This window comes from Callorhinus ursinus, unplaced genomic scaffold, assembly GCF_003265705.2.
Source record: "Callorhinus ursinus isolate GAN/ISIS: 27379988/994484 unplaced genomic scaffold, GSC_fseal_2.0 scaffold10, whole genome shotgun sequence".
NCBI lineage: Eukaryota > Metazoa > Chordata > Mammalia > Carnivora > Otariidae > Callorhinus > Callorhinus ursinus.
This window is the reverse complement of record NW_027397072.1, coordinates 70302613-70315872: the sequence shown is the minus strand read 5'-3', so window position 1 is coordinate 70315872 and position 13260 is coordinate 70302613. Positions and strand designations below refer to the sequence as shown.

At 38.0% G+C, this 13260-nt stretch overlaps 1 protein-coding gene across 18 annotated transcripts in view; it reads right to left on the bottom strand.

Moving 5' to 3' along the window:
- Nucleotides 1-13260, bottom strand: part of NRXN1 (neurexin 1) — a 1133502-nt gene that overhangs the window by 608011 nt on the left and 512231 nt on the right. For all 18 annotated transcript variants that reach the window (XM_073897720.1, XM_025868729.2, XM_073897726.1 and 15 more), the window contains one exon: nucleotides 5946-6329. In XM_073897720.1, coding sequence (XP_073753821.1) covers nucleotides 5946-6329 — 384 coding nt within the window. The remainder of the gene's footprint in view (nucleotides 1-5945; nucleotides 6330-13260) is intronic.

Below are 13260 nucleotides of genomic sequence, written 5' to 3'. Positions count from 1 at the left end.
ATTTACAGGTGAGGAATAACTGAAATCATCTCCTCTAAGCACTACCCTGGTGTTCTGAAAATGTGAAGCTATCACCAAAAAGTCAATAACTATACACCTTGGTAATATTGGATAAACATGGGTGTGGGTCTGCAGAGCTTGTGTGGCTGGCTGTGTGGTACTAAACCAAAATGGACTGCTTTAAGAGAGAAGTTGCTTAATACTGTATTAAACACACAAAGAAGAGGACAGCAGAAACTGTTGATCACAGACTGCCTGCTGTAAGAAATAGAACCCTTTAATGTTAAACACCATATGGTGGTGGAACGTTGCAAAACAAGTATGAGTAATTCTGCTCTCTCATTGGTTCTAACAACTCAGAATACCATTTAATAAAAGAAAAACTACCTGGAATTAAATTGGGAAATTCTCATTATCTTGCCCACTTACATGGCACAACAATTAGCTTTACTAATTGCAACTGTGATACAGTTGCTTATTATTAGGACTATATTCTGGAGTTGTGGTTTTGCAAGTTTGTCTTTCAAAGCCAGGAAAGTCTAATATTGCTTCTGACAGACTTTAATCATTAGTTGTTGTCATCATGGGACTGAATGCACATCCGGAACGATAAAGAATGGAAGGTTCCTTCCAGGTCTCCCTTCATGGGGCTCTTCTCTTTCATCTACCCCTTGACTTAAGGGATCTTGGTCAAATCCCCCTAATATTTATTAACAGCCTGACTTCCCTCCTGAGCTCCTTCATCCATTGCCCAATTAACATTTCTGATTTGAATACTATAGGCCCCCTCCAAATGAACCAACTCAGCATGCTCCTTCACTGATGTTCTCTATGTTAGTAAATGGCATAATCCCTTTGTTCAGAACTTAGCTTTTCTGATTTTTCTCTTAAACTCTCCACAATGCCCAATCTACGTGCAAGTCTACAAGTCTTGTAGGCTCTAATTCCAATCCATTTCCTGAATTGATCACATCTTACACTGATCACTAAAGTATCTCTGACTCTGCTTTAATCTCCCACCTAGACTACCATCATAGCTCCCTCAGCAGTTTCCCCATTTCTACTCTTTCTTCCTATACACAGCAGCCAAGCTAAACTTTTAAAGAAGTAAAGCAGATTATATCCCTACATTGCTTAAATTATGTCTCCCCACCTCCCACCAATAGTTTTCCACTGCAGTTAGAATAAAAGCTGTACTCCTTTTTTACCTATAAGGTTCTCTGGGCTCTGGCGCCAGCCCTTCTCAATGGCCTCAGCTTTCAGCATCTCCACTACTTGTTTAGTTAACTCCAGCCACACTGATTTCACCTCTCATTCAAGTACTTGCCCTTGTGGACCCCTCTGTCTTAACAGGCTTAACTCTAAACCTCTACATGGCTGGTTCCTTTGGCATTCAGGTCTCCGGTCAAATGTGACTTCAGGATGTCTGCTCCAAGCACCCCATTGATCCATCTTCCAGTTATTCCATATCTACTTACTCATTTTTTTTTCACAATTACATTTTATTTGTTTGCATATTGTTTTCTGCTTCACCCTTTAGAATATAAGTGTCTTGAGGGCAGGGGTTAGGCTCTCCTATGCATTGTTCTAGCAGCAGCTGCGTGCCCTATAAAGGGCCAGGCACGTAGAAGAGTCTCAGTACATACTTAACTGAATTGATGATTGTATCTGATACTGAAGATATATGAAAAGCTTATTTCAGTTTGGATATCAAGCTTACATAAATGCTCACTAAAGAAGTTAAGTATTTACTCTGCCTATTGTTAAGTGGAATCCAATTTTGGTAAAGTAGGTGAACAAAATATTTGCTGAAGTCTACTTTGAAGGACACAATGTGCCACAGACAGACTAGGAAACATGTCCATTTATCAAAATACCAGTCCTGTGGCTAGGCACTGACCTGACTTTGAGAAAATAAAATATGATCCTTTTAAAATATAGTGGTTCTATACTGTACCACATATTTTTATTAGGTAAGTTTCCTAAAAGAAAAGCTAGTAGTAGTTTACTCAAAAAATAATTAAGGGCCCCCTGGGTTGCTCAGTCAGATAAGTGCTTGACTCTTGATTTCGGCTCAGGTCATGATCTCAAGGTTGTGAGATTGAGCCCCATGTCGGGCTCCATGATCAGCAGGGAGTCTGCTTGACATTCTCTTTCTTTCCTTCTCCCTCTGCTCCTCCTGCACCCTGCACCCATGCTCGCTCTCTCTCAAATAAATAAATTAATTAAAAAAATAATTAAAACATGATTGTAAAGCTATGGTGAACTCTAGAAAAAACGTGTTTCTTGTATAATCTTGAAGGAGACTCGATCCTTAGTATTTCTTTGCCTAAACTGTAGCTAATCATGGTCCATATCTATAAAGCAACAAACACCTGAATAAACATTTAAAAGTCATTATCAGTTGCTCAGTTCTTTGGTATCATATTGATAAAAGAACTGAAATGTTGTTAGTTGTTTCTTTTATTTATTTAGTCTATAAATCTAGTGTCTATTATTCAATAATCACATTGTAAAAATGATTTTACAATCTTCTATAAAATGCAGCTTAATTTGATTAAAAACTAAGGAGGGGGAATATCCTTTCAGAAACAGAGATGACTGACAATGGATCATAAACATAGTATGAAATACAATACAAAGTAGAAAAATAATCAGAATCATTAGCCTGTAACATTCTCCAAAAAACTGCAGGAATGAAATAACATAGTAAAGTAATAAAACTTGAGTACATTTTAAATAATTCTCAATGTGAAAATAACTTGTTGATAAATGACAAATGAACACCTAAATGACTCCTCATAATTAGAGTTAATGTTTAATTAGACAAGAAATGGAAAATGTACAGGGTTGGAGTCTAGAGTTGCCAAATAAATGGTAAACAACACTCTGACATTTGAAGGTTATGCTATTTGGCAGCATCCTTTCACATTAGTAAAATTATTTTACCACTTAGAACACAAAAGAGTACTTTAAAAGGCTAGTTCCAATACAATACTTCCCAGAGGGGGAGAAAAAAGTTTCAGCTTTGTCTCCTGCATCTCCTTCCCCCTTGTCATTAAGTTCGATAAATTTGCTTTTCTGTATTATTCCTTCTTGCCGTCTAAAGGGTACACCTGTGCTCACTTTTGCCGAAAGGCAGTCATATTGTGCGCAACGATGAAAATCAGACAGGGAGCCAAATTATATTGCTCTGACATCTGTCCCTCCATCTGTTAGAGTTTTAACAAACAAGTATAAAGCAGACCTCTGATTACAACATATACACATGACCAAGAATAATTTCTACAAGGCCAAGTAAGTCTCCACAAATTCTCAGCTTTATTAAAAATAAAGTGGGAAGGAAAATGCTGAATTTAATTTATATTCAATTGCACATTATTTCTATATTACTCTTCCTTATGGGATCGATACACATAAAATACTATTTTCCTAGTCGCCTAAGTCAGCAAATACTCTGTTCTCTCTTCTAAATTCCTTTGCTTACTTAATGCAGAGTAAAAATTTTCTATAGTAATGTGACTGCGATATTATTCCTCAGGCTGCATTATCCAAGGACTTGAACACACTTTTTAATTACTATGAATAATAATCTTTATAAATTACCAATTATTGCTCAGTAATAGTAAGATAGAGACTATTAGTACATTCATTTTTTTTAATTTCAGAAGTTGTCAACCAACTCTTAGGTGATTAACAGTCTTATGTGATCAGAGTGTATCTGGAGAAGAACGACAGTCAAAGCTCTTTCTTTTGAATTGGAAACCCCAAGGGTTGGGCAGATCTTATGTTGACTGAACTAGGGCATAGCTGGAAACTGGACAGAAGCCAAATTCTGTGGTATTGAGCATGACAAGCATCCCACATCACCACTGTTCTCAGGAGATACCATAATGTGAGCAAGAAAATTAATTCTGAAAAACAAAGACTTCTAACAATATGCTCGGTAGTCCGGAAACAAAAATCACACAAAAATGACCATTTTTTTTCCTCAACACACAACCAACCTGGAGACAAAGAAATCTGCAGAAATTTCTAGCCACCTGTCAGAGGAAAATGTATGCCGAATCCCAGTGATGAAGCTTGCTATTAAATTCTCATTTGTAAATCTACATATGCTTGCCACCCCTCCTTCTAATTATTGCAAAATATAAATTTTCCCTTTCCCTCATTCTGGCTCAGGAAGCTTGACTATTTCTATTTTTATTTCTGCCATATGTAGTAACAGGATCTTGCCACAGGGTGGTACACCACGCATATTTAACCGAAGGCTTTTGTAATCTGAGACAGTTGGGTTACATCCTTTTGTAGCTTCACATAAGCAGGAGGCATCCGACTAACCAGCAGCTCTCTGAGTGATTAAAGAGAAAACAGCAGCTTAAATCCTACAGGTCTGCGAATCTCCCATTTTGTCTAACTTGTAATATACCTTACAAACTTGGTTGCCTTTTTGGTGGTTGTTGTTGGCCCCTTTTGCCAGTTTCTAAAGACCAAACTATTGAAACAAATGAACTGAAATTAGAGGGGGAAATGAGAAGAGGGAATTCACAGAGCATATACACCTTACAAGTGAAACTACACAGAAACAGCTAGCCTCTAATGATAATTGATAGGAATTGCAGTTCGGTACTAGGAGAATGAATGAATCTAGGTGATTAAAATACTTACCCATCTATTGACTTAGCCAGCTGTATAGTGCAGAACAGTGGCAGGGTTTTGGTTGGTAATTTAAGATCACTATTAGATTATTAAACTATTATTATTATTTTTATGTTGATTAATGTTAATAATAGAACTGATAAGCCGGACCTCTTTATTAAGACAAATAACCGAAGTCACATCTCAACTTTGGATTCTAGAAAATCACTGTTTTTGTTCTCTAGGTAGTGTGAGCTTAAACAAATTAAGCTATTTCAGGATGGAAAGGGGGGAAGAAGACTAAATGTACATGGTTTATAAACAATAGGTGCCAGGTGCTTTCAGGCTAAATGTCTAACGCACCAAGGTTATTTGAAGCATAAGAGGATAATGGAACAACTCATCGATAGTTTTCCATACTGATGTTTTGGTTCCATTGTTGAAAATGAGTGGCAATGGGTATGGTGACTAAAGCATTTATCTGACATCTTAGGTCGACGGGAGGACTTTGTTTCTCTGCTCTTCCCCCTTTAGTCTGCAGACAAACGGTGGTTTGTCTTCACTCTTCATTCTTCCTCTAATCCTTATTCTTCTCCTTCTAATGGGAGAGGAAAAGAAAAAAGAAATGTGGCTGTGCTTCCTACTAGAGAAGAAAGGGAGGCAGCTACTCAGAGGCTCAGCAGACACACCGAGCCTTAATACAATAGAGGGATATACATCCTCTGTGATCACTCAGATCCTAGGCAAAGGTAAGTGTCTTTGAAATTAGGGTGCACTTCTGAAACTGCCGGTGTAAATCAGATGCCTGAAAGTCATCTTACTTTCTAAATTTCAAACTTGGGGAAGGGGACCGAAGTGAAGTGAACAGGCTAACTTAAGTCTCACGCCATAGTGTTAGGGAAGTTGCCTCACATGCTCTTTTTCCGGCCATGGATATTAGCACTGGATGCCATAAATATCTCTAATTCATACCTTCTTTACTTTCTAGGGTCCTGAAATTAAAAACTGGGCAAAAGAGACAGCGGTTGCTATCGCTCATACGTCTTAGGCCCATACTCTAGAAGATATGGGAGACTCAAATATTTCTTCCTGCAATATACTTCAAACTCTGTGTCTTCCCAGAATCAGCCCCTCTGAAAATCATGGAGGGCTCATCAGTAGTGTGCCTGGCGTGGCTGTTAGTCCCGCAGGCGTTTACCTCAGCAGAGCACGCATTATGCTCCCAGGGTCAGTTCAAGGTCTGAGGTCAACATTTAATACACGTTTTCGTCTCAGGGGAGTCAGCTGCTTGGGTTTTGGAATCCTACCTCTCTCACAGGACCTGCCAAGGTAGCCTGTTCCGGAACAATCACAGACATATCTGTTCCACCCATCCCTGCACATGCCATTGTTTTTGCAAGGGTTGCTAAGGCACGGTTTTGCTGTTTCCCTTGAGCAGGAGGGCTTCACTCCAGCAGTACTTTGAATTTCAGCCATTTGCCGGATATCTTTGCTCTGGCCGTCGATGAACAAATCTCTAATGCAGCCCACGTAGCCGTAGTTGAGCAGGGCAGTCCACACCTCGGTGGGGAAAATGAGGCCAGCCTTGTTCTCCGGCAAGCCCCCCAGGTACAGCTCATCATCCAGGTCCAGAATCTCGCTCTCGCCAGGCGCCGTGTAGGGTGTGCGCAGGGTGTTGACAGAAATGGTACCTGTCGCAGAGACAAGAGAACACACGGGTCTTTATGGAGTGCAACATGCTCCAAAAAGCACACTTGCTCCCTTTCATCTGACTAAGGGTACACTCCTTGAGGGCAGACAGCTCCGATTCTTCTTTCAGGTCCTCAGGTGCCTTACTTATCCTTCCCAGGGGAGCAAAAACCAAAGTGGGTGGCCAACCAAGAGTGTTTATCAGCCTTCAACAGTTTAGTAAAGAAAAGAAAAAAAGGAAGATTAAAAAAAAAAAAAAAGGAAGGAAAGAAAGAGAAATCAGCATTCTATATCACTCTCCAACAGTTCAATCAGGAAAGAAAGAGAAAGGAGAAGTTGAAGTCATATACTACCCTTTGGAATAAAGTCAGATTCATGATTTGGTGAGTGCTCATTTTCAAAGCTGGTGTGCATCTGCAAACTAAAAAAAAAAAAAAAATGTTGCATGCTCTCACCTTTAACTGACTTGATTGCTTTTAAGGAACACAATAGTTTGACAGATCATCTATGTCAAAACTTGACTTTACCACTCTTAACTGTATCAATCTATTGATAAGCTCTATGGTCTTGGTCTACTCATCCGTACTATGGATATAGTAATATGACATACCTCTCATGGTTGCTCTAAGTGCTAAATAAAATGATATTAATAAAGTATCTGGCTTATAGTAAGCACTGCATAAATGTTGTCTATCATGATACATCACAAGAACCAAGTCAAACTGGTTGTTTACTTTTTAAAAATTTTTAATCTCAACTACTTGGTCATCTAAATTGGCAAGTTTTTCCTGCTTGCTCCAAATGTAATAGGAGAATAATTCTATTAGTTTACAAATATACAGGAACCCTGGTTTTAAGCAAAGGATGAAAAGGTAGACATTCACATGGGATTAATTGAGAATCACAGAAAAAATATTTGTGGGAACCATTAAATGAAGAAAAAATGAAAGACAGAAGGCAGCTTTTGATTAAAACCTCTATCATGTACCACCAGATTACTCAAAATTCCACCAATGTTCCATCTCCAGAAGGATATCTGTAAAAATGAAAATAATATACCTGAAAAGGACACCCCACTATATGTTACCAGATTGTCCCAGATCTATTTTTCAGGTCTAGACCATAAAGCAGAATAGGCAGGGTATTAAGAGAGAAAGTAGATTAGAAATGTCTGGTGCCATGCCAGCTGCCGACAGAGAGCCTCAGGGATTTGGGGGGCAGACGTACAAGGGAGGCCAGGAGACAGAAGATGGGGTACAGAGGTAGGGACAGGAAGGGAGAGTCTAGTGTGGATAGAGGATAGGTAGGAAGATGTTTCACAGAATACCTAAAGTCCATCCCCAAGTGAAAATATAGCCTGGGATGAATGTCAAACATGCCTCTGACTAAGGATGCAGGTCACTGGCCTCTGCACTGTCCCCAGGAGCATTCCAAACCCCAGCAGAAGGGGCACTTCTCAAGATGGGCAGTGTAATGGGATCTGTTTTTGTATAAGAGAAGGCCATGGACGCCAGTGACAGAGACTGCACAGGCAGCCAAGTCATTAAGGGGACATTTGTCTCTCTAGACTTCCACAGAAAGAAATGCAAAAAACTCCCAGGGGAGAAACACTCAAGGGCATTGCTATTTTGGCCTTCCAAAGAGGGGAGCATAACAGGGATTTTGGAGGGAGGCAGCAAAAAGGCAAAAGGACAATGTATTCACTTTTACAGGTCACATTTGTGCAAGTGTCTGAAAGAAAACTCATTTAGGAACATATAGGTATATAAAATCCTACTTAGAAAAAATACGAAAAAACATAATTTGGGGGAAATGAAATATATGATTTTGAGATAGAATGGTGTCATTTTTCTCTTCCTACTAGAATTTCATTACAAGCATTTTTAACTGTCCAAAATGCTTTAAGAAGTGAGTTAAAAGATGGGGACGCCTGGGTGGCTCAGTCGGTTAAGCATCTTCCTTCGGCTCAGGTCGTGGTAGCAGGGTCCTGGGATCGAGTCCCGCATCGGGCTCCCTGGTCAGCGGGGAGCCTGCTTCTCCCTCTCCCACTCCCCCTGCTTGTGTTCCCTTTCTCGCTGTGTCTCTGTCAAATAAATAAATAAAATCTTTAAAAAAAATGAATTAAAAGATGATCCCTGTCCTCTGCAGCAGTTAATGGAAGTTAGAAAATGATGAGAAAGAGTATTAATGACAAAAGGAAGGTGGATATATATATATACATATATATATATATAAAATATGCATTCTAGGCAAAAGTTGTATGGAATGAACACAGTGATTTCTGTTTTTCAGACAAAAGTGTGATGAGTGCCACACCCTGTTTTCTAATTTGTTCAAAAAGGCTTCTTAGAAATGAATATATGATATGAGGGACAACTGTTAGGAGACACAGAGCAAGTAAACAATGACAAAGTTTTACAAGAGTGGGGATTTGTTTTTAAAAAGTATGTAATTTTCCCATATGCCTTCTTACTCATGGAACAAGCCTGATTCAGCTCAGGAGGAAAAAAAACAACAACAAAACAACACTTGGTGAACACGTGATGTTAGAAGTCTGCACTAAGAGGTGCTTAGAGGGTTCCCGAGATGAGGAATTCCGTGGCTGGATCACACCTGCACTCTCCTCTCTCCTACAGAGTTTGCTAGCTCAGTACGCTATGTAGTTTCCATAGTCATGGTGTCCTCATTGGGCCAGGAATTTCACACAGTCATCCATAAACAGTCTGACAGTGAGGATGGAGTGACTGGGTATCCTAATTTTTATTTATGGTGTGTTGGTGCCTACTTTGAACAAATTGTAAGAAAATTCCAGTATGTTTTTATGAATGTGTTTCTTGTGGCCAGAGTAATATATTCACTATAACTTTGTGATTAGACTACAGTTTTCTGATCACAACACCTAAATTAATCCACAGTTTTTATACGGTGTAGTGCACACACACATGCACCCCCATCCCCCGTCCACACATACGGTGAAACAAAAGTTTAACAGAAAAATATTTAGCTCTATTACTTCTGAGGCATTCTGATATTTTTTCTTACACAATTTTATTAATACAGATGCTGGACATCACCCACTAAATTGATTTCAGGACTGATTAACAGGCTGTAACCCACAGTTCGAAAACCACAGACTGAGAGGTTATTGTCATAAAGGATAAGATGTTTTTCCCATTGCTCCTCATTGTCCCTTTGAGAGATAATTTTAGAGTTCTCATGGGAAGAAGTAATGCAAGATCAGAGAGAAAGCAAAAGCAATATAATCCCAACTTCAACTCCAATACAATCCAAAAGAAGAACCAGAACTCTAATTTAGCCCTGGATTCAAGGTAAGGAGGTACATTGAGCATATGCATATATCAGATATCATTCATTAAAATATTTTGCAGGGCATCTGAGTGGCTCAGTTGGTTGAGCGACTGCCTTCGGCTCAGGTCATGATCCTGGAGTCCCGGGATAGAGTCCCTCATCGGGCTCCCTCCTCAGCGGGGAGTCTGCTTCTCCCTCTGACCCTCCCCCCTCTCATGCTCTCTCTCACTCTCTCAATAAAAATCTTTAGAACAAATATTTTGCAAACAAATATAATAGAATGAGACAACTGTGCCTGAAAAGCAACTACTATCTTCTCTACAAGCTTTACCAATCTAGATGCACTTACATTTTAGAATATCTTTGTAAAAAACCTGTCAAAAAAGGGAAAGAGTAGAACTTAATTTAAGTGGGAATGGAAACAATTATTTTTATATTCTGAAGATTCACAAAATAAAAACTGTATTTAAATATGAGCCAAGCTCATATTTATATTATTTATATTATATTTCTATTTCTATTATATTTCTATTGATATTATATTTAGCCTACATATGTGCAAATGTCCTGAAATGTACACATTTCTGGTAAGGGATTTGAATCCCAAATTCCTTAATGATTTTATTATTGATACGAATCAAAGGACATTTTTACATAAGCAAAAGACTCATCACAGAATCACTGAATTCATTTACACCAATTTAACACATATATATGAGGATAGTGAAATTTCAATATTAAGGTCCCAAGTGCCTATTCATTACAATTGAGTAATAAAAGCAGTGGTTACCAAGAAAATATGAAATGAATACTTAAAACTTGTTGTTTCTGATAGAGACAATTGAGTAGTTGCTACAGCTGTATATATCAATAGAAAATGAGAATTTTCTAAAGGTTGAGATAGGACCAGATGTAAATAATTTTTAAGACAAAACAAAAATCCAAGTATATTATTGGTTTATCCCTCTATCTAATTCCAAGAACTACAACTATATATGTATTGTCTTTGGAATAGCTTATTTCATACATTTTACCTTCTTTCACTATAATTACCTTTGAAGTTTTTGGTAAATTAAATACTTTATGTAAACATTGGTATATTTGACCTGTAAAGATCTGTAAATGGTGGTCCTATTTGGATCAGTGTTTCATGCTTCAATATTTAAGAATCTAAAACACCTTCCTATGTTATTTTGCCCTTAAAGAAATAAAATGTCAGCTAAAATACAAATATATTTCTGTACATATGACTTTTGTAATCTTAACATAGAAATCACACTAACAGGGGCGCCTGGGTGGCTCAGTTGATTAAGCATCTGCCTTCGGCTCAGGTCATGATCCCAGGGTCCTGGAATCGAGCCCCACATTGGGCTCACTGCTCAGTGGTGAGTCTGCTCCTCCCTCTGCCGCTCCCCCTTGCTTGTGCTCTCTCTGTCTCTCTGTCAAATAAATAAATAAAATCTTAAAAAAAAAAAAGAAATCACACTAACATATATTAATGTTTAAACCTGGTTGTTTTCATTGCATATGCAAAGGGTAAAACAAAGGTGACAAATAGACAAAGTAATAATTATTTAAGAATATTCATGAAGCATAACTAATGAATCCATGTTTTATGTAAAAGTATGCATTAAAGTGAAAAATTGTTGAAAACAGTTCTTAGTTTATAAAAATGGAAATCGTCTTTCCCATTTTGTTGGTATTTATAACTGGTTAGTTTCTATTTTTTTTTTAATATGTAATTTTATTTGGCCCTTCTGCTTCCAGACTAGTTTGCAGAGTGAGAAGAAGCATAGAGTGAAGGGGAAATTTAAAATAAGGTAATTTGGTTTTAATTACTGCAAAAGTTTAAGTGACCAGGAAATGGGAGGTAGAAAATTGTGTGCTATAATAAGAATGCTTTTGCCAGGTCAGGGAAACCAACTTCCATGCTCTAGCTTTTGCAACTAACTAGCTAGCAAGCTGAGCCAAATACCGATTCACTAAGCCTCAATGTGGCTCTTACAAAAGATAAAAGAATTGACTGGGTGTCACTAAGGTTCTTTTTTGAAAAAAGTTTTCTGAAATTACTACTTAAAATAAATTTTAGTTACAAATTTTCTTTTTCTTTTTTTTTTTTTTATTTTTTTTTTTATTTATTTGACGGAGAGACACAGCGAGAGAGGGAACACAAGCAGGGGGAGTGGGAGAGGGAGAAGCAGGCTCCCCGCTGAGCAGGGAGTCCGATGCGGGGCTCGATCCCAGGACCCTGGGATCATGACCTGAGCTGAAGGCAGATGCTTAATGACTGAGCCACCCAGGTGCTCCCAAATTTTATTTTTCTATAATTCTGTTTCACTTTTTCTTTGCAGAAGAGAATCAGATTCCAAAAACTTAAAAATTTGTCATATTCATATTCTTAAGATTTTATTTATTTGAGAGAGGAGAGAGTGAGGGGAGAGGGGCAGAGGGAGAGAGAATGTGCCCCCAAATTCATATTCTATTAACAAATTTAAACTCAGTAACAAGACATAATATAAGAGCTAAAAGTAGAATGAAACACTGATTATATAGTATGATGCAAAATGCAAAATACGGAAGTCCAACAAAATAGTAAAAAAAAGGAACCATAATATTGACAATGGTAGTTTTGGATTATGAGTGGATAGTTTCTTTCTTTTTAGTTTTCTGTCTTTTTTTTTTAAAGATTTTATTTATGTATTTGAGAGAGAGAGAGAGAGAGAGAGCACAGGCGGGGGGAAGGGCAGAAGGAGAGATGGAGAAGCAGATTCCCTTCTGAGCAGGGAGCCCGACTAGGGGCTTGATCCCAGGATCCCGGGTTCATGACCTGACCCGAAGGCAGAAGCTTAACCCACTGAGCCACCCAGGTGCCCCCTGTGTCTTTTAAAAACACAATGTCACATGTTAGGTTTATAATAGGGACTGAAATAAAGTTTATTTAAAAACAAAGAAAAATAAAATTTTAATATTCTGTCTTATGCTTATTCCTATGTGTTTTCTCCTTACTTGGATCCACCCATGAGCCAGGAATATCAGGAATTAAGCCAGCATATGAAGAAATAAATCTTGGAAAAATTTAAAAGTTTGATAATATCTTGTAAGGAGAAAGAAGAGGGGGAAAGAGCACATCATGTTCTATGGACAAGTGGAAACTGAAATGGCCTATTAGCAAAATGACCTGTCATTAGCTTTCAAAATTAAAAATGAATTTCACCCAGCGATTCCAGTTCTCAGAATCTATGCTATAAAAATTCTGATCAACATGCCTAAAGACCTAATGTGAAAAATTTCTTTATAAATTAGTTCAAAACAGTGAAAGTTTTTAAAAGTAAAAAGTTAAATGCCCATCAATAGAGAAATGACTAAATTCTGATATGTTCAAACTCAGGGATACATGATGCCACTACAAATAATGGCACAGGAAAAGCTTTCAGTAGGTTTTTTAAGTTACCTGACAATTGCTGAAAAATGGTCTTGTTCATGTAAATAAAAGCTCTACATTTATTTTATAAGTGTAAACATATGTATAGCTCTCTTGATACAAAGGAAGATACGTGGAAATAAGTGGTTACCTGTGAAGGAGGGAATGAATTGGTGAGGGAGGTGTGTGGCACAGGGAAACTC